The 22,442-nt window shown below is 38.8% G+C and overlaps 1 protein-coding gene across 5 annotated transcripts in view; it reads left to right on the top strand.

Moving 5' to 3' along the window:
- MRPS9 (mitochondrial ribosomal protein S9) overlaps nt 1-22,442 on the top strand; it is a 60,433-nt gene that overhangs the window by 17,830 nt on the left and 20,161 nt on the right. For all 5 annotated transcript variants that reach the window (XM_029937096.1, XM_029937093.1, XM_029937095.1 and 2 more), the window contains exons 3-4: nt 13,591-13,653; nt 13,743-13,773. In XM_029937096.1, coding sequence (XP_029792956.1) covers nt 13,591-13,653; nt 13,743-13,773 — 94 coding nt within the window. The remainder of the gene's footprint in view (nt 1-13,590; nt 13,654-13,742; nt 13,774-22,442) is intronic.

Below are 22,442 nucleotides of genomic sequence, written 5' to 3'. Positions count from 1 at the left end.
TTTTATTTACATAAATCGATGTGGATGTGTTGTGTTCCTGGAATAAATCTGACTTTGTGTGAGTCATCTTTTTTTATGTGCTTCTGGAGTTGGTTTGCTAGCATTTTGTTGAAGATTTTTGTATCTTATTGATACTGATCTGTAGTTTTCTTGTAACATCTTTGTCTCACTTTGAATTCAAGGTAATGCTTGGCTTTATTGAAAGAGTTGGTAGGTATTTTCTTCTGTCTTTAGAGGAGTTTGTGAAGAGTTGGTATTCTCTAAATGTTTGGTTGGATTCAGTTGGGCCTGGAATTTTTTGTGGGTAGTTTTCTTTCTACTACTCTTTGCACTTAAACCTGAGTAACTGTTCTCAGCAAGAGGATCCCACTACCCAGCTGAGTTGACCGCTAAGGCATTTCTGAGCATCTTTACTGCCTTTCTGGGCATATGGGCATATTTAGCTCATTGAAAGAAATAGATTCATTCGGTGGTTTTGTAATTCTGTTTGAGAAGATAACCATTTTCACAGTTTTAGTATTAAAAATTAACTGTGTTGTTTGGAGTGGTTTAAGTTCAGTGCTTGGATATTTAATCAGAATATTAGTTTGGGATATTAAAAATACTTGCAAGAGGATTTAACTTCTAGGTAGCAGACATGGCCTACAGTTTAATTCATTTACCTGCTTGAAAGTCTAGGCTCACTGTATAATTTTCACATTGGTAAATTATGTGCCATTATATTCAGATTAAACTATTTGTTATTTATATATTTTAGAAATTGGTTTTCCATACTACTTCTCCAGTTGCTAAAATAATGATAGCTGAAACTGTCTGTGAAAAATGTACTGAAGGAAAAATACTTAAGATTGAAAACAGCTTTCATATATTAAGATATCTTTAAAATTTGTCAGGGTGTTCGCAGCAGACACACTCTCCATCCAGAGTATTCTTTTAAGGATCCTATCATTCAGTCAGGTTGAGAGAGTATGTTTTGTTCTGGTTCTTAATATACTGAATTGTTTTCCAGAGAAGAGGCGTTGAACAGTCAGTATGTGAATGTGAGAGGTGACAGCTTTTCTGTGCTTTTAAAAGTACAAGTGTGTATATAAATGGTAAAGGTAACTTAGTGTTTTGTGTCATTTTGCTAATAGAATATAGTAAAAGTCTCCCTTAGATTTAGCCAGTAGAGTCATAAAATCATGAATTAATATGAAAACCATCCAGTTGCTTCTTTGAAATTGTCTAAAATGAAGCAGAATTTCTTGTGTTGTAAGGAATACACATATTTGCAGAACATATAGGAATTTGTTGTTAAAAAAAATATTTTTTTAAAGAAATTCATTGTAGTTGAAGTGATGTTGAAAACCACAGAACCTGGAATCAGGAGGTCCCTCGCAGTGTCACTGGCCGGTGCACTGTTTGGCAGGTCACAGTGCTCTCTCTTGTTTTTCTCATCTCTAAAGTAATACCTGTTTGCCTACCTCAGAATACAAGTAAAGAGTATGAGATTAATGCAGCGTGTTATTTTTCTCAGTCTGTTAGATGTCGTAAGTAAAACCTGCCATAATTTGAGTCCCTTACTAGTTCTCTAGTCACCTTGGTCACACGAGTCCCATCCCACCTAAGACTGGGTGTTGAGGAGACCGTGGGAAGGGCCGTGGGGTACACGGATTTATCGCTGAGTGGGTGAAACCAGAGATTGCACTGCACCCCTGGTTTGGAATTTTGTCTCGCCTGGCACACTGCCTACATGCCTGTGTGGAAGTGAGTGTCCCCACTGGTGACATAATTCTGCTGTGTGGGTCTTCCCTGCTTGACGGAGTCTCACATGTAAGTCAGATAACTCTGGGCTTTTTATTAAATATAGTGGACTGTCTTTGGCATCTAAGTAGATGTAAAAGCAAAAAAGGACGGAGACCACCAGCTGTAACCAAAGAATTAAAATTATATATACCTATTGCAGTTCCTGTTTCTGTGTGTTTCCAAACCTATTACTTGTGTTAGAGATTTGAGTGTATACGTATAACCTGAAAGAGAGAGAGTATATAGCTCTCTACCTAATGAGTGTTAGGGAGCGTTTCCATGCTGACCGCTGCTTAATTATCTCTAAAGACACAACCAAAAATGAAATCGGGAAAATACTTTAAACTTCCAGATAATCTTTGGAAGAACACTGTTATTGCTTTTATATAATTAGAAGTTGTAATGCTTTTTTGTAATGTGTTTGGCTTTTAATGAAGAATTTTAAACCAGGTACAGTAATTTGTCTCTTATTTTATAGATGAAGAAATTTCTCTTATTTTATATGATGAAATATTCTGCAAAAGTGAAGTTACCAGATAAGAGAAAACTATTTTTAATTGTTATCTGTAATGAGAAATATCACCACTTATCAAAAGCCTCCTGTATCTGTGCAAGATGCTGTCTGGGAGCCCGGTGTACATTACCACATTCAGTCTTTATAAAAACCTTACAGGCTCAGTATTTACTGTTGAGGAATCTGGGGCTGTATGGGTCTTTCTGTACGCAAAGGCTGTTTTTCCGCACTTTCAAAGATTAATTTTTTGGGTACAGTTTTCTAAAATAAACTATGTCTCCCCAGCCTTATTTAGTAGAGTATAGTGAGTGTAACTTAACCTTACTGTGCCTCAGGACTTCCCTTTTAGTCCGGTTGTTAAGCCGTGACAGCCCTGCCTGTGGCTCATGGTCCCTGGCAGTCCCTGCACCGGGTGGCCTGGCCCTGCTTTATTACCAACCCCGGCCGCCGCCCTGCCTGTCGATGTCTGTGGCGGCGCATCATCTCTGGCATGGTAACTAAACTTGTTAGGTCTGAGAATTGAAACTGAGCCACTGGACTTGGCGTGAGGACCTGTGTGCCCTTCCTACTAAGTACAATCACGAACTTATGCCAGCTAATTCAGCTCTTCGTAGGCACATTTTGTGGCTTTCTAGGTTTAGAACTTTATTCCAGTTCATGAATAGAAATTTGGCCTTGCTGAGTGCAGCATGTAAAATGTGTGAAATTACACCTTGCTAATCATGTGTAGCATGTATAAAGGCTTTTAAAAAGAGTACAGGGGCGCCTGGGTGCCTCAGTCACTTGAGTGTCTACTCTTGATTTCAGCTCAGGTCATGCTCTCATGGTGTGTGAATTCAAGCCCTGCATCAGGCTCTGCACTGACAGTGCAGAGCCTGCTTGGAATTCTCTCTCTCTGCTCCTACCCTGCGTGTGTGTTCTCTCTCTCTTTCCCTCTTTCTCAAAATAAATAAACTTAAAACAAATATTTAAAAAAACCTCCAGATGTAGATTGATACAATAAAAAGAGATATATATGATATAAAATTTTATGAATAAAAATAATTCTGCTTGTCATTTTTGTTTACTTAAAAGTTACATGATTTAGAGTTTATTATTAAAGCTATAGCACTGTATATTTACTAGCATTTTTCCAAAAAATACTTTGCTATATTTAATACTCAATCTTATATTACATTTATGTGAAAAAATTATTTTTGGTTTGTGAAATAACAAATTAGAATTAGTCATGGGCAAAATAGATTTGCTGCATTTCAGGATAGTTTAGTTTTTCCTAATATTTCAAGTTCTTTTGAAAAGAAAGGAGCCACTCATGACACTCCCCCACCGTGATGCTCCTTCACCTGCAGCAGACCCGCGAGAAGGAAAAGCTGGTCCCCTCTCCCACTCAGCAGTATATGTGGTCACTTGCTGGAAATACTTAAATGCATGTTGCATGTTTTGAAAATCTGTCGTAATCCTGTGGTTCTCAACTGTTCCTTAAACCTTTTACAGGTTACTGCCAAATGTTGACCAGCATGTAAAAAATACTTTTGGCTATAACCATATAGTTACCCTGAGGAGTACTGAACTGTCAGATTGAATAGTGAGCTGAGTGGGCTCTGTATTCAATGTAAAACTGTTACAGTTTGGCCAAGAGAAGAGTATGTGCATGGACATTATAAAGAAATAAGCCCCAAAGTGTATAACGGAGGCACGGTTGCAACGGTTTTCCTTAGTAGTGGACCCACGGCAAAAGGCTGGTCTGGTGACATTGTCGCACATTGTCTTGCTAGAGTAGACGGTAGGTTACAGTTAATTCAAAATCATGCTGTCGACACACAAAAAAAGTTGAGGACCACTGCTGTTTGCTACTTTCTGAACTAAGTAGTATCACTTACCAAGTGTAAGTTGGAGACATTTCAGTTGTATTAAATGTTATGGATACAGAAGTGCACTTGCATTTTCTAATGTCTTTATTTGGGAATTAAAAGTTAAGTTCTACATTACTATAGAATTTCAGGAAAAAAGCCAGCAACTTGATATATAACACTGCTGAAGTCTACCAATTACTTTTTAATTGGTATTATAGACCTCATTCTGAAACCAGAATGTTTTATTCTCCTAAGTGTGAATATGCTGTATGAAGTTTCTCTAATTGATTTGCTGTGCCCATTCCATTTGATGTATCATTTTTCACAATATTTCATAATTTGTGCTCACTTCTAATGAACAGAGTCGTTAGGACAGGCATGTCTAAGTACAACTGACAGCTAACATTAGGTGCCAGATGCAGTTTATAAAGCTATGTAGAGCTGTAGAGAACAGTTTAAATAAATTAGCACCTGTACATTAGTCTCACTTGCTGGTAATTTATAAGCGAATCAGTAGAGATGACATTTAGGTAAGTCATTGATCAAGTTAACAGCTGCAAGCCCACTGCCCAGCTGGGATACCTAATTAATAGAGATTGCATTCCTGACCCAGTGCCCCTCCTGGGTTGAGCCTGCAATCCTTTTATACTTTGATTTAAGCCTAAGAATGTAGTTAAATACTTTGCCTTCATTTTAGGGAACCCTTGAATTACCAGTATTCTAGTTAAATATCTAAAACTGTAAGAAACGTATTTACAAAATGAGAATCACCTTACTCCATGACTTAGGTGAATGAATATTTTTTTAATTTACATTCTTTATTTTTGCAACATTTTTTGTTTTAGATTTAGGTAAATCGTGCTGTCATCTAATGAGTATTTTTAAATGTTTATTTTATTTTGAGGGGGAAGAGAGAGAGAGAGAGAGAGAGAGAGAGAGAGAGAGAGAATCCTAAGCAGGCTCCACACTGTCAGCACAGAGCCCCATCTCACAAACCATGAAATCATGACCTGAACCAAAATCAAGAGTTGATGCTTCATCGATGGAGCCACATGCTTATCATTAAATGTATCCTCCACTTTTTTTATTTCCAAAAGAAGCAGAGTTTTTGTGTTTTGTTTTTGTTTTTGTGACAACTATTGAACCTACATCATGTATGTAACATTTTTTTCAAATTTGACATAAGTTTAAAACACCTAAGAACCTTGCCAAGTTGAATTCCAGAACTTAGTATAGGAAATGTTAGGCTAGAACTTATTATAAGAAAATACTTTTTTTTCCCTTTTTTTCCATCCCTGTGGCTCAGAGTTTCTTCTCCATGAACTTAAGTCTGAAAGATTAAGTCATCAACCTTAAATCAGAGTAAGGCAATGATGTTGTATCTATTTCAGGTACATAATTGTGGACATTTGCATACCAGTATTATCTGCAAGCTACACCCAGAATCTGGTTCCTAGACTAAGAAAAGGTTCTCTTGAAACACAAATGCTAGCCTAAGACAAATACAAATATTGGGCAAGTAATATTGTTTTCAAGATTCTTAAAGAAAATTGAGCCCCTACTGATACACAGTTGGCCTTTGAACAACACAGGGGTCAGGGGTGCGACCCTCTGTAGAGTTGAAAATCATCATAGAGCATCTGACTCCCCCAGATGTCACTTAACCCCCTGTTGACTGGGAGCCTTACCGATACCATAAGTAGTTGATTAGCACGTATTTTCTATGTGTATCATATACTATGCAATTACATTAAAGCAAACTAGAAAAAAAAGAAAGTGTTAAGAAAATCACAAGGAAAATACATTTATAGTACTGAGTTGTGTTCATTGGAACAAAAATCAGCACATACATGGGCCTGCAAAAATGAAAATCTGTGGGGGCGCCTGGGTAGCTCAGTCGGTTGAGCCTCTGACTTCGGCTCAGGTCAGATCTCATGTTAGTGGGTTCGAGCCCCGTGTCGGGCTCTATGCTGACAGCTAGCTCAGAGCCAAAGCCTGCTTCCGGTTCTGTTTCTCCTTCTCTCTCTGACCCTACCCCTCTCATGCTCTGTCTCTCTCTCTGTATCAAAAATAAATTAAAAAAAATAAAAATTAAGAAATTAAAATCTGTGTTGTTCACTGGTCAAATGCATATATTTCTGTTTTTTGTTTCTGTGGAAGAATTGGCTGTTTCTTAGTTTACGTAATAGTTTTTTATGTAGATTGCTTAGAAGTGAAAAAATGCTTATTTCAGATGATTAAGAAACTTCTGTTAATTCTGTTGTAGTTGACAGATGTGGTCCAAGTGGGCTAAACCACAATTCCAATGTGAATTACCAATTTTCCTCTAATTTTAAGGTACTTGAAGTCCTAGGCCATGTCCTGCTGATGCTTTATCTCTCGTGCCCAGTACGTGCCACACATGTGCCAGGAAACCCTGGAACGTCACAGGTGACAGATTAACGTTAGCAGAGCCTCAGATATTTCTCTCCCCACCTTCCTTCACTGATTTCCTGGTTGACTTAATTTCACCTGTCTTAATATTTAAATTCTCCATTTTCTGTCATGCTAATAGATGTTTCTGAGTAACATCAGGAAAACCGCAAAAAGAAAAATCTGAAGTACTTTCTTTGCCTTTCTCATTTTCATTTTTGGTATTTCTGAACCTTTCCCAACCAAGTCTTCACCTTAATTTAAAATTTTATATGAAAAAAACCCTCTGCCACTAACCATTCTTGTTACTTCTTTGTTATAATTATCTTATTTGAAATACCGTCCTTAGCTTTATGTTGAGTTAGGACTGGTATTTTAGGTATTGCGTATGTTAGGAAGCCCCGAGGACTCGAAATCAGCCCATGGAAGACTTTATCTTCCACAAAACATTTTTCAGGTGTGGGGCAGAGGCTGTCACTTGTAAGGAGTGAGGATGAAGTTGTAGGCCATTTGCAGGGAGAGCTGGGAAGTCTCTCCAGCTGTGGCTGTTGAGAGAAACTGATTGAGGAAGCCAAAGGGGCAGATAAGTGGTGTATGGAGAGAGAGGGGGAGGTAAATGCTGTACTTGGAAGGGCTTGCACAGATTCCTTTCTACTAAAATAAATGTCAAGTCCCCAGGCCCTAATAGGCTCCCTTAGGGGTGTGGGATGTGCTTGCCACTGAACTAACGTCTCCCAGCCTGGCCTTGATTACAACCAAGTAATCCTGGTCAAGGAAGGTGAAATCTTATCCTTGGGTAAGGAGACAGTGTGAAAGGCAGGAAGCAGTAAAGCTGTTGTGCTCCCATTGCAGGGGCCGCTACCCCCAAAGATGATGGCAGGGCTTCTAGGAACAAGAGATGGCAGTGACTTCCATGAGACTGTGCTGGGGAGGTTGGTGCTGGAACAGCAGACTGCAGCACACACACGGTCTCATACTTGGGAAACGTGCAGAGTGTCCGGGAGCCATGTCACTACCAGCAGCGGTAGAGAAAGCTGATGGGTGCCTTGCTCCCCTCACCATTCCTGCCTTTAAGGTGGTGGTGGAGACTGTTACTGGGGACCTGGTCTGAATGCCCTGCAGAGTCTGGCAGAGTGTTCCCTGGAGGGCATGTTGCAGATGAGGCTCTGCCCTTCCAGGCTCTGGAGGATGACATTGTTCATTCAGGTGGGCATTCTTAGGCCACAAGAAAGAAGTGGATCCGTGTCATTTTGGTTGTTTTTTTTTTCTTCCTTTTGCTTTGTTTCTAGGAGAAAAGACGTGCAAAACAAGCAGGAGTTTTCAGTATTGGTTGCAACTTGGTATTTACATCTCTTTATTTCCAGTAGCAAGTTAAGATTAACTGGGGAAAGGAACAATAGGGGCGGGGGTGGGGGTGGGCCGGAGGGAGCTGTGCTAATAATAATAAGGGCCCCTGAATTAATAAACATTACAAGAGGACTAATTGGGTACCGGTGGAGTCCTGTGATATTACTTTCATTTTCATCCCATATGAGTGTTAGTGTATATATACACACACGCCTACATTTTCCTGCTGCTTACTGTATATCAGCAGTTTCTGCCTCCCGCCCCCAGCATTCACATTTAGGCTGAAACGGATGTAGAATCCAAGTTCAAGGACACAGTAAGTTAAAGTCATTCTGGTTAGTAGCAGAGCCCCTCAGTGGCGTCAAGAGAGATGTCAGGAAAATTCGGCTTTGTACAGGTTTCTCTGGTACTGAGTCCCCATTCAAGCCCCCAAGGAATCAAATCGCAGATCCAGAGTATTAAAATGCCCTCACCTCACAGAGCAGAAAACTAGGAATGGCTATCAAGTTAGTTAATATTAAGTAACATTAAAGTTTAGTTTCTCAGTCACACTAGCCACATATCAGGTGCATTGTATCTGCATGGGCCTGGTTGTCACATCAGCCACCACAGATTATAGAATATTTCCACTGTTGGAGAAACTTCTTTGGACTGTGTTGCTTCTTCATTTCCCCCCAAGTAGGAGTTTGAGTTTTTTGCCTTGTATTATTTGAAAGAAAGAGAACACTTTGGAAGTATAAGTATAAGTAATATCATTCTGTGGTTTCATTTTACATTGTCTTTCATTAAAACAATTCAAAAAATACTTGAAACATTCATTGGTTTTAAAAACAGTTAAATTTACACTGAAAGAATAAATAGAAATTTAGAAGTGTAGAAAATAGTTGCTTGTATCTGACTGAAACTGCGTTTACTAAAACCATTTCAGTTCAATTATAAGAGAATAAAAGATTCATCACTCGCATGTGTTTATGTATCTGCACACACACATCTGTGTATTTATGTATGTATATTAAACATGGGGGTGGGAACCAGAATTGAAAAAGTGAAACATTCTGGGCTAATAGCAATAAACATTAATTTGTGTATTTTTCTTGTGAATATTTCAGTCATAAGGAAGAGGAGAAATCATTGTACAGTGCATGCCCGATGACCATCAGCTAGTTTAAACAACCTGACATTTTGCCATATTTGGTTCACTTGTATACATTTTGTGGCTGAACTATTGTCTCTTAAAGTTAATTACAAATGTTATGATACACTTTACCCCTTCACACATGAGTGTCTATCTCCAAAAAGTTGGGATGCTTTCCTGTACGACCACCATACCATTATCACATTTACCAAAACTAACGAGTATAGTCTGTAGCAGAGTGTGAGAACATTTATACATTAATCTGTATGTTTCCCCAGGTGTCTCTAAGACGTTCTGTTTTCTAGTTGATTCACTCGAGGACTCTATGGTCCATTGGTTCTTGATTTATCCCCTGAGTACAGTGTCCCCTGCTGTGTGTGGCTGTGCTTTCTGTGGTTACAGTGATCTGTGGCGAGTCCCAGGCCAGTAGCACAGGGTCCTCTTTCTGACGTGCCAGAAGGTCAGTGTGGCCTAGTATTCCGTCACAATGTCTGCGCCACTCACCCGCTTCATCCCATCATGTAGCATTTGATCATCTCTCACTATGCTATCACCTAATATAGTGAGAAATTACGAAATAGTAAATACATGTTAATTTGCTTTTAGCTGAGATTCTTTTTAAGCCAATGCCCCTTTTCCTAATCCTTTCACGAAATTGCAGGGTATTTCTAGCAAATTCTTTTTTAGCTTGTTTTTATTCTTTAAAACTGACATTTAGACACCCTTTGCAGTCAACACTTTATTTTCAAGTTCTGCCAATTAACTTCCTCATGACTTATCTGAGTCTTAGTTTTCATGAGTTGTGGGACAGAATTCTTTACATTTTCATTCTTCTTGGACTTTTTTTGGCAGTCACCTAAGTTAATGATAATTTTTGTATTTGGCAGTGATGCCAGTAACAGCTTGAACCTAGTGTGAAAGTGGGTTGGGTTCCCCCTGTGATTGTGGCGCGCTCACCCCCAGCTGAAGAGCTGCCCGTTGGCCCTCCGTGCTGACGTTCTCACCAGGGCCCGGAGGCAGTGGCCCCTGGCCAAGATGTCTGACCGGCCTTGGGGCTGCAGTGTCCGACTGTGGGGACAGGCCTGCGGTCCAGCCAGCCCCCAGGTGCTGGAGCCTCATGGCAGCCCTGCTGAGACAGGTTAGGCTTGGAAAGACCTGACTGACTGGTTTTTACATTTTAAACATTTTCCTCAGTTTTTTAATTGGAAAATTTTCAAATTTCCAGGAAATTTGAATATTCAATGAATAGAAACATACACACATATAAATATATGTATACCTTTCACATAGATTTGCCACTTAACGTTTTGCCACATTTCCTTTCCTTCTCTGTATTTATAAAGCTTTTTTTGAGTGAGCCATTGAAAATGCAGATGTCACAACACTTAACCCCTACACAGATCAGCACGTACCCCTTTATACTACCTTTATACCCCCTTTATACCATTTTTTCCACAATACCACTATTATATCTAATACAGTTAAATAATTCTATAATGTTATGTATTATATAGTCTATACTTAAATTTTCTCAATTTTCCCCGAATGCCTTTATAGCCAGCTAGTTTTGTAGACTCCAGACCATTTGTCTTCTACAACTGTCCCACATTCTGATTTTCTACTTGCTTCGTTGTGATTAAATTTAGGGTGTATAAAGCCTAGTACTTGACGATACTGTGTATTTCTTGTTCCCTCACACCAGGAGGTACATAGTGAGTTTGTTGCACTATTGACCAGACATCTTATCCCTTGGTCTGGTAAAGTAGTAACCACTAGACCTCCTTATTGTAAAAGGAGCTTCCCCCACCCCCTTGTAACTGGCAGGTAATCTGCAGGGGGCTACTTTGGATCCGTTTGAATATTCCATTCCCCAGTAACCTTTCATCTGGTGATTTTAGCATCCACTGGTGATCTTTGCCTGAAATTGGGGATTACCTTGAAAGTTATAAAACAATGATTTTTCTACCTCTGCCATTTCTTCTACTTTCATTAACTGGTATTGTTTCATAATGAGGCTTTCCTTTTCTCCTTGCCCCCTACTTCAGAACCCTGGATAAAGAGAAAGAGAAAGAGAGCCAGGTGGCAAGCGCGCGCACGTGTGTGTGTGTGTGTGTGTGTGTGTGTGTGTGTGTGTGTGTGTACACGTGCGCATAAATGCACACTCTTCAACATGTACATATTAAGTGTGTTATGAGGCATTGTCATTGTTCTTTTTGATGTTCACATTGTCCCAGGTGTGGCCAGTGGGGGCTCCTTGAAGCTGGCTTCTGTCAATTTTGAGCACTTCCTTGTTTTCTGGTACAGGAAAATGTCTCGGGCTTATTTTAAACTTTCCACGCCTTAGGCCTGACCATTTCTCTACCATACTCTGTTCCTTATACTAGGAAACTATTTAGAAACCAAGATTTGGATGCTAGGAGGCACCCATTGCTCCCAGAGTTTCATTGCATCTGTGCTCTTTCAGGGGACACAACTGAAAAGGAATATCTTTTAAATACTACAGGAATAATATAGGAAATAATATTTTTTAAAGATCATAAGTGTGTATTGATTTGTCTAATTCAAACTTAGATTTCTTTTATATTTGTATCTCCTCTACAATAAAATTTTGGTCACCATAAAATTAATATATGTGTTTACTTTATGCTATAATATACACAGAATATTTTAGAATTTTAATATTAATATCACTGACAGTAAGCCTTTCAGATAAAGTTGGGGATTTCTTTGCAGTTTGTTTTTTGTCATCAGAAGTTAGGTTTATTTGTCTGTGTCTGTATTAAGTTTTAGAGTTTCTTTTGAGAATTTTAGTCTTTAACGTGTACAACATATTCACGCTTCACAGTGGAGCTGAATAAAGGCTTACTCAGGGAGCCTCCTCATGCCCAGGCCCCTCACCCTGTGCTGCCCACCCCTCTTCATAGATGACAGTTTTTCTTAGTGTCCACTTTACCTTTCCGTGTGGAAGAAGCCTGTGTCCATTTCCTCCCATTCCTATATTTTCTTACTTCTCTTTCTTACACCAGAGGTCCCACTCTAAGTACATTTCTTCCTCATCTTGCTTTCACCTGTGTTTTTTTTATGGCTCAAGTGCTTGATGGGAAGGGTGTGCCATCATTTATACAACCAACCTTTTCGGGGGTGTTGGGTGTCTCATATTTTGTTGCTACAAATCAGTGAATAAGCCGTGAGTATGTTGGTTTTGCCTGTGGGGTTGTAGCTTATAACGAAATTCACCACGTTTTTCTTCTGTACTTGGTTGACTTGATTATCTGTGTTTAGCCATCTGACTCATTTGAAGTTTATTCTTGTATATGCTGTTGGGTTTGCATCCACTTTTATCTTTTTCTAAATGGCAGTCCGTTCTCTCATGTCACTTATTAAAAAGTCTACCTCTTCTCCTTCAGAGAAGGAAGGCAGAGTAGTCCCTGGTTTTATAAAGAAAAAGTTCACAAAATTAGCACTCTGATGTTTGATCTAAGGGTGTCTTCAGTGTCAATTTTGTTGCCAGAAGGCTGAATGGGAGAATGAAGCTTGACCTAGAGTCACAGATGGGCTGCCTAATATCACTGAATGCACAAGCCCCAAATTACAGGCCCCTCCTTTCAGGACCGGAATCTGGTCTGGCACATGGACTGTGTGGGTGGGCAGGGAGGCCTGTCCTGAGAACAGCCTCTCTAAAGGGGCAGCACTGTGCCCACATGGGCTGCAGTTCATTTAGAGTTCAGATAACACTGCTGATAAGATCCAAGGCCACCGCCTTCCCATCCGACACCCTTCAACAGAAATGACAATGCACGTGGTTTGCTTTTCCCTGTGAGGAGTGGTGTCGGGGAAGACGCTGGAATGAACGGCTTATGCCGTTGTTCTCAAGGTGGAGGCGCACTAGGCGAGGGGCATCTGGAAACATGGGGGGATCGGGCACAGGCACCTGGGATATTGCGGGCATAGGTTGTGGAGGAGCCAGGGCGTCCAGTGACCTGCGGCACAGGGGAAGGGGAAGGCTGCCCACGACGGCTGTCACACTCAGAACAGAACGCCAGAGGCATCCACGTCGGGGAACAGACATTGTGGAGAACTTGGCTGGAAAAAATGTAGCCTGGAAACCAATCATAACTTCTAGGAAGAGTTCAAAGAGCACCTGAGAACGTCGGGGCTGTCTCGGCAGATGAGACGTTGAGCCTGCTCTTTTCCGTATTTGGTGTTTGGCGTGTGCACTGCCGACGGGGGTTTGCAGGGCTGGTCTGGAACGCGGGGGGTGCTCCTCATTCGCTTCGAAGAAAGAGGTTTGAGACATTACCTCCATGGTTGAGACCGACACTTGAAAATCGTTAATAACCAGTTTAATAGTTACAAATTATTTTTCTTTGGGGGGATATGTATGTGGTACTTGTGTTACCCCTTTTAAAAGATTAGGAGATGAGATAATGTATACGAAACTCGTAGTTTGCTGTCTGGCATGTCGTAAGCACTCAGTAATGATCAGTCATAACATTAACGTATGTGTATAATAATTGTTGATTCATCTTTGTGTGTATTTTCAGAGAGCTATTGCTTACCTTTTTCCAAGCGGTTTGTTTGAGAAGCAAGCCAGGCCCATAATGAAGGTAGTTACCTTAATATTTTTTTTAAATTAGACTTAGGTTTCTATGTTACAGTAATTATCTAATGCACTTTAATTTAATTTATTTTACAGCATCCTGAACAGATTTTTCCAAAACAAAGAGGTAAGTTCGCTCAAGAACAAATGAGCAGTTCTTCCTTTACTGCCTTGCTCCCTTGCGTGTCTGCAGCTGCTCATACGTGATGGTGAGGCGCTCCTGTGTCATGGCCATTGTGGAGTCGGTCGGTGATGTTTTATAGCTAATCAATGACTGCAGTTTACAAACTGGTTTCTTAAGTTGTATTACAGTTAGGTTAGAGTTCATGCCTATACTAATGTCATACTAATCTGTTTGCATTCTAATATGCTTTCTTGAGGAAGAGTTTGGTACAGATCTGCTGGAGACTAATTCAGCTTTTCTTTACTTGAAAACTAAAAATTTTTGTTCATTTTGGAAGCATATTTTCACTTAATATAGGTCCTCCTCTCTGTTTTGGTCTTTCCTTACATTAGTGATATGATTCCATTGTCTTTTGTCTTGGATTGTTTCTGATGAGGAGTTAGCCATCATTCTTGCCTGGCCCTCTATTTTCTCTGGCTTCTTTTAAGCTTTTCTTTTTATTTTTTAAATGTGTACAGTTAAATCTCAAAGAAGACCTATGCCAGGCTTTAAGGTTGCCAGGACACCGTGTGTTTACTGTTGTCTAATTTACATTAAAAGCCTGTTCCCAGTGTGGACTGGTGATAGTTGTCAGTTGATTTAAAAAGTATGAAAGCTAGAAATCACTTCTTAGAAACACTCAGTATAAATTTACATTCATCCATCAATCTTTTGCTATAACCCTAGAGGGTATTTTTCTTTGAGTAGGTATCTGTTTCTCTGTTTCTCTGGCATAATCTTGCTCTCATTGACGTATCATCAAAGTGTTTTAGTTTTGGTTTCCTTACAGCGGAGCAACGTACTTAAACTTTCCAAGAAATCTGAGTGCAAGATATTTCTACACGTCTACAGACTTTCTCTTACCACCCTGAAGATGAACAAACCTTGTTTTTTAGTAACTTGCCTTTCAGTTTTTCTAAAGCATTCAACTTCGTTTTATTAGATGCAGAAACTATCTTTTCTGTTTCTACTCATACTCCATCCATTTACATAATACTTAACTCACGTAATTACAGAAAGAAATACAACTGTCGTAAACGGGTTTGGGAGTGAGCACAACGGACACTTAGTAAGCACGTAACTCAGCAGCAAATATGTGCTGGTAGAGAAGAGCCCGGTAGCCACAGATGCTCAGTGTGCAGGCAGCATTCATTACTCAGTATCTAATTAGGGCTGATTAAATAGAGATTGGTAGGAGAGCAGATACTTCTATAAAGCGTGTATTTGCGTTGCCGTGACACTCCGGCTAGAGCCGAGCCGGTGTGCAGAGCCAGCCGCTCTTTCCTTCTGCTGCTTCCCTTCTCTCTGTGGAATGATAACCTGTATTTTGAATCCTGTTAGAAATATTAGAAGTCTTTTTATAAATACATTTTGTCTTTTTATATTTTCTCATTTCTTTGACATGGTCAGTTATAAACTGTAACATAATTTCAGTTAATAGCTCTTGAGATAATAAATGAAGGCTTTGTTACAAGTACATGTCAGTTTTCAAGACGCAGCTCACTTGTATAGAAATAAACCTGCATATACAAGGCACAGACACCTAAACCTAGTGGCTTGTCTGTAAAGGTGAGAACTGATTTGTTTTCTTACTTTAGTGGCTTGTCTCTTTTTCAGCCTCACAGGCTCCACACTTACGTGTCTTCTTCCCTTTGTTGTGTATCTCTACTCATTGCACCTCTTATGCATCCACCCCTCTGAGGCTGTTTCTTTCAAATCCTACCAGCTTCTCCGTATCAGAAGTTTGTTATTACATCAGCTGGAATGTAACACTGAAACTTCTACACATCCCTGCAACATGCTTGCTATTTTGGAACTGTGTCAGTAGTGGTAGGATTTTATTACACTGCGGTTAACTATATTTAAACAGGACGCCTTTAGAATTAGCAAAATTTCTTTTGCCTCCTACCTCCTCGTTTTGCTGTACTTTGTAAACGTAGGCAAATTGATCTTTTATGTTTAAAAATACAAATGAAATTTAGATTTGAATAGACTGTGATGCTTGGAAAGTGCCACCTCCTCCTTTATTAAAAAATAGAAGTTCCAGATTGAGTTAACATAAAATCCTGCTCTCCTGTTAAAGGCAAGTGATAAAAATATCAGAAAAAAAAAACCACCAAAGTTATTAAAAAAAAAAAAAAACAGATTGATGACAGGCTCAAGGAATAGCACCTAACACTAGATGAAATGGAATTCAGGGAGGTCGGGGAATGGCTCGATGAGACAAGAATGTTAATTTATATTGATAGAATCTAATATCCATTAAGTGGTTTTGACGACCATGAACCTTTTTGTACTAAGCATTTAGCATTGAAATGTTCATAGCAAAAGCTGTTAACTAAGGCTCTAAAGAATGTGAATAACACAGCATGATTTTATAGCTACACATACAAGTACAAAGAATACACTTTTATATACGGGTGCTAATGGAATATTAATAGAATTATATAGGTCATAGAAATCTAACAAATTCCAAGAAGTACAAATTATATCGATTTTCTGACTTAAAATCTATAGAACCATAAAACCGTTGGATTAAGGAGGAAATCAAAATTGAGATTGAGGATTATTTAGAAATGTAGAACAATGAGAACTGTTCATAACAAACCCAACGAAATATGGACAGGTTATACAGAGGCAAACATGTATGTAGTAGACATTAAGAAGGACTAGAAGTAAATGAACTCAGTTCTCAGTTCAAGAATGTAGGAAAATAACTAAATTGAATGAAGAAATTTCAAAAAAGAGGTAAGATAAATAAAACCAACTAGTTCTTCGAAGAAGCCATGAAATTGATCAACTTCTGGCAAATCTGGCCAAGGAAAAAGGAAAACATAAAAGGACAGTGTTAAAATGTTTAATATTCAGAGGGTATAATTATTAAAGTATAAGATTGTTTTGGGTAGCTTTATTCAACTTTGAAGAATATCCTAAGTAATAACAATAACAATATTTATTGAAACTTAGGGCAGGTCAGGCACAGTTCTTGGTGCTTTGTATATATATACTCCTACTCTTCACAACAGTCTTAAGTAGATACTACCGTGTTCCTCATTTTCCAGATGAAGGAATTAAAGCACCGAGACTGCTCTCCCAGGGACACAGGATGTGTGAGGCGGGATGTACCTGGGCCCCAGGAGTTGTCACTCCAGAACATTGCCGCACTCCACTGACTCTCACACAGGTAGTTTAAGGAAAAACGTCCTTCTCAAAATTGCCCTAATCAGGAGAATATTGGTTAGACTAAAGCTAGAGAAGGCAGAGGTAGTCAGGGAGGAACAGAGCCCGGAGGCTCTGTCCGTGAGGTCTGTCATACCTTGGAAAAGCATGAGCTTTTTAAGCTGTTATGGAGCAGAAAAAAAGAATGAAAGCTTGCAGATTCACTTTAAAGGCTCACAGAATTCTTAGATCTGGACATGAATTGCATAAATACCTGTAGTCTATTCTCACTAAATAAAATGATAGCAAACCAAACAAAGCATTATATGAAAAAAATATACCAAAGGACCTTTTTACCCCTAGGAGTATAAGGATGGCTTAATATTAGGAATTTACTAATGGACTATTTGAGTCCGGGAAAAATTTGCATAGATGAAACAAACACCGCGAGATCATGACCTGAACTGAAACCGAGAGTGGGGCGCTTAACTGACTGAGCCCCCCAGGCACCTCCAGCATTTATTTTTTTGATAAAAGTCTTAAACTAGAACTAAAACGAAGCTTTTTTTAGTTTGAGAAACAAACACATTAAATTTAAAAACATATCATTGGATTCCTTTACCTTAAGTTCAGAAATAAGTGTGTCTCCACCTGCTTCTGGTATTCAGTGTTGTTTAGAAAGGTTTAACCAGTATGATTAAAAAAGGCACTGAAATTAGGAATAAGTCCATCATTATTCATAGAAGTTAGGATTGCCCACTTAGGAAATACAAAACCACAAACTGGAAACTATATTAGATTTACAGTAGAATATCATTATTTAGAGATCTGAATATTAGAAACATTGAAATTATCAATTGTTCTAATTTTTTAAAATGATACTCTGACAAAAACATGCCGCAGTGTAGGTGACGGATGACATGTTACGTGTGCAGAGATGATAATAAGCATCCTGCCGGTTGGTGACAACAAGGTGGTCAGAACCACACAAACCAGTGTGGAATGGAGTGTAATGATGATCTAAGTAACATGATGGTCTCATTGGTAACAAATCAATTGTGATTTTTTTTCTCTGCCTGTATGTATTTCATTGGACAGGAGCTGTTTTAAAAACACTGATTTCTAACTTTACAAATAAATACATGTCTGTGCATACACATACAAAAATATGTGTCTGTGTGTATTCTATTTTTTTAAATTTTTTATTCTGTACACTTCTTACCCATCTTTGTTCTAACTGTCTATAATTAAATTATTAAATGCTGCCCATAACTCCTTTTCTGAAGTTTCCCTTGTCATCTCTTGATTGAGAAGAGTTCATTTTCTAGTAGATTTCTTCAAAGTAGATGGAAATAGGTGTCTGCATTTCTGTGGACAGAAGTGTCCTGTTTCTTAATGCATTCAGTGGAATTTAAAAAAAAATTATATCCAGAAGATGACAGAACTGGGTCAAGACTTAAAAGTTCATTATCACTTTGGAATTAAGAGATTTAGATTCTAGAGTAGAATTAAATAAAGTGGCTAGTTGAAGGATAAACATATAAATATCTAATAATGGATAAGATTATGTCAGTAAGTCACAAGAAAAGCAAAGGACAGAGATCAATAAATTATTTTAAGATTCAGAACTTCTTTTTAGAAGAAAACACTATAGATTTAAAAAGCAACTAGGGTGCCTGGGTGGCTCAGTTAAATGTCAGACTCTGGATTTGGGCTCAGGTCATGACCTCACAGTTTGAGATGGAGCCCCACATTGGGTTCTGTGGTGACTGCATGGAACCTGCTTGGGATTCTCTCTCTCCCTTTCTGTTCCTCCCCACTCCCTCAAAATAAATAAACTTAAAAAAACAACAACAACAACAAACTGGAGAAAATTTGAAACAAGACAGAGTCTGATATCTAGAGTAAATACTCTTAAAAACAGCTTAACAGAAAAACAGGCAAGTCATAAATGAAAATTCAAGTAACCAGTAAACATAGGGAACTATTAGAGCAGAGCTCTCTAAAACAATGACCAGAAATCATTATCCCTTAATAGATTGGAAACTAAGTATCATGTGTCAACAAAAAACTAGAAACGGTCTAAATGTTTACCAGTTTAAGGTAGCTAGCTAAACTGTCAGAGAACCCTCCTGTGGAGTGATGTGCTGGTGATCAGGAGAGGTAGTTCTCGTTAGTACAGAGGAGACACTGTTGGGTAAGAAAAGCAAGTGAAAAGGCTGTAGTGTTGTCTCAGTCCGTCCAGCTTACCATACACCAGGTGGCATACAAACCACAGAGATTCATTTCTCCCACTTCTAGAAGCTGGGAAATCCGAAATTTCACACTAGTGAGAGCCTGCCTTCTGGTTCACAGACAACTGTCTTTCCCTGTGTCCCCACTCGGTGCAAGGACCAGGGGTCTCAGGGGTTCTTTCCGTGAGGGCACCCATTTTGTTTGTGAGGGCCTTGCCCTTACAACCTGATCACCTCCCAAAGCCCCCACACCGGAATACTGGCACATTGAGGACCAGGCTCCAACGTGAATTTGGGGGAATGTTTGTCTACATTCCCTGTAAGTATGTAGTGTAAATACAGATTAAATATTGTGTATTTTAAAATACATGCAGACAGGCCTCTGTATTTCAGTAGGTATATATATGTAAATGTACTGAAAGAGTCCAGAGCAATAAACTTTAACCTTGCCTCTGGCAAGAGAATTGAAATATTTAATCTGTATAAGGGGAGTAAGCAAAAAAAGTGTTCAGGAGGAAATTTATAGCATGGAATGCATATGTTAGAGAAGAAGATCTAAAATCATTTACCTAAAGTTTCCATCTTAGGAAACTAGACAAAGAGCAGATTAAATCCAAAGTAAATTAAAAAAGAAATGGTAAAAATTACAGCAGAAGTCAATGAAGTTGAACACAAGAGATCAGTGGAGAAAATCAACAAAGGTGGCTCTTTGATAACAGATTTTATATATGTTTTATTTTATCAGTAAAATCGATGAACCTCTAGTCAGGCTAACTAAAACAAAGGAGCGAGGATAACAGGGACACTCAAAGGATAGTCAAGGAATACTGTGAACAACTCCATACCTACAGGTTTGGCAACCAACGTGGAATGGACCAATTCCTTGAAAAATACAGTCTGCCAAAACTTACACCAGAGGTAGATAATTTGAATCGGCCTAAAACACTAAAAGAAACTGAATCAGTAATTAAAAACCCAGAAGGCCATGGGTTTGGCCATTACTTTTTATATATAACACCAAAGGATAAGCTGGATTTCATTAAAATTAACATTTTCTGCTGTGAGAAAAACACTGCCAAGAGAATGAAACACGACAGAAATGTTGTAGAAAAGGACAGTTACCTAAAATACACAGAAAACTCTGAAATGCAACAGTAATTTCTTACTCTTGATGACCCAATTTAAATGAGCCAAAGTTCTTTGTAGATACTTCACCACAGAAGATATGCATGTGGCAAATAAGCATATAAGGAGATGTTTCACATCAGGGAAGTCCAAATTAAAGCAACAATAAAATCCCACTACCCACCTATTAGAATGGCCAAACTCCAGAACACTGACATGACCGAATTATGCCAAGGACCAACGGGATCTCCTTGTTCGCTGGTGGAAATGCAGAAATGGGATAGCCACCTTGACGGATAGTTTGGCAATTTCTTACAGAATGAAGCCTACTCTTACCCTGTGATCCAGCAGTTGTAGTCTTTGGTATTTATCCAGAAGAGCTAGAAACTCAAGTCCACACAAAGTCCACACAAAAACCTGCATGTGGCCGTTTAAAGCACCTTTATTTGTAATTGCCAAAACTTGGAAGTAACCAAGTAACCAAGTCACCTGGAAGTAAGCACATACTTCGGTATGTGAATGGAGTATTAAACTGTGGTACGCACAGACAATGGAATATAAGCACTAGAAAGAAAGGTGCTGACAAGTCATGAGAAGACATGGAGGAGACATAAATGCAAATTACTGAGTGATAGAAGCCGATCTGAAAAGGCTGCCTACTGCATGATTCTAAGTATAGGGCATTCTGGAAAAGGCTAAGCTGTGGAGACCTTGAAAAGGTCAGTGGTTGCCAGGGACTAAGGGGAGTAGGTGGAACACAGGATTTTTAGTGCATTGAAACTACTCTGTATGAAATTACACTGGTGGATCCAAACCCCACTGAGTGTGCACTGCCACGAGTGAGCTAATGTCAAGTACAGCCTTCAGGTGATAACGACGTGCCAGACAGAGTAGTTTCTTCACTGGTAACAGGGATACCACACTAGTGGGGGATGTTTATGATGGAGGGGGCTGTGCATAGGTGGGGGCAAAGAAAGTATCCAGGAAATCTCTACCTTCCTTTTTTGCTGTGAAATGCTCTAAAACAAAAAGTCCATATAAAAAGTAGTGAAAGAAGAGTATATTGTGTAATTAAAGTTAATTTTATAGAAAACATAGTTAAATGAGGGGGCAGTGTCAAGAACAGCAAAAAAATACGGACACAAAAATATGCAAGAGATGTATGTAGAAAATTATGAAACTTCAAGATTGTAAGTGAAAATCTGAATAGCTGGAAAAGACTTCATGTCCTGTAAGGAAAGAGATTGTAAAGTTGCTTCTTTTCAAATTATTAATAAATGTTATATAAATTTCATCAAAGTCCTGGTAGGGCTTTTGGGAGAAACTTAGAAACTTTGTTTGAAAGAGTAAATGTGCAAGAGGCAGCGAGAAATGTTTAAAACGAAGTAAGAATAATGAAGGAAACTTACCCTACCAGCCATCAACATGGAGCGAAAAGCTTCTTTTAATCCAGTGGTGGTCGTAGTGCGGTCTTCTGACAGACGGACCAGTGGACCAGATTAGAGGATTCGGCGTAGCACGTTTGTTGGTGCCTTACCTTGTGAATTGTAAGACAGGGTTTCAATTTTAAGATCTTTGACAGCAGGATTCATTTTACAATTAATATATAAACTATGATGATCAGCTTTCTTTCCTTTCTTTGTAGAAGATACATGACAAGGCATCTTAAAATCTTAAAGGGACATCTTTAGATGGGATGAAATATCATGAAATCAAGTATATGTACACGCACCCCTACATACTCTAGCACTCACACACGTGATATGAGACCCAACTCAGAAACCCCTCCAAGTTTTACAGTAGAGTCTGATATTTGCCTTTCTTGGGCACATTCTGACTGATTGCTTTAACAGTACAGGGAAAAGGGGTTGCAGAGTAATGTTCTAAATCTTGGAAGATATGCAGGATTTCATGAAGTCTCTGAAAATGATGTGGGAGAAGTATTTAATTCATCCACAGCCATTGGCAAATAAGAATTTGGTTTTTTTTTTTTCAAGCTAAAATCCCTATCAAGACTTTTCTTCATAATTTATTAGAAATTTTTATCTTTGTTTTATGTATATTCACTTAAAATAGTAAAGATAAAATATCCTACTTACTTTATAGGTGGTATTT

The sequence above is a fragment of the Suricata suricatta genome, chromosome 4 (genome assembly GCF_006229205.1).
Source record: "Suricata suricatta isolate VVHF042 chromosome 4, meerkat_22Aug2017_6uvM2_HiC, whole genome shotgun sequence".
NCBI lineage: Eukaryota > Metazoa > Chordata > Mammalia > Carnivora > Herpestidae > Suricata > Suricata suricatta.
The sequence above is the reverse complement of the archived record's forward strand: the minus strand, read 5'-3'. Positions and strand labels throughout refer to the sequence as shown.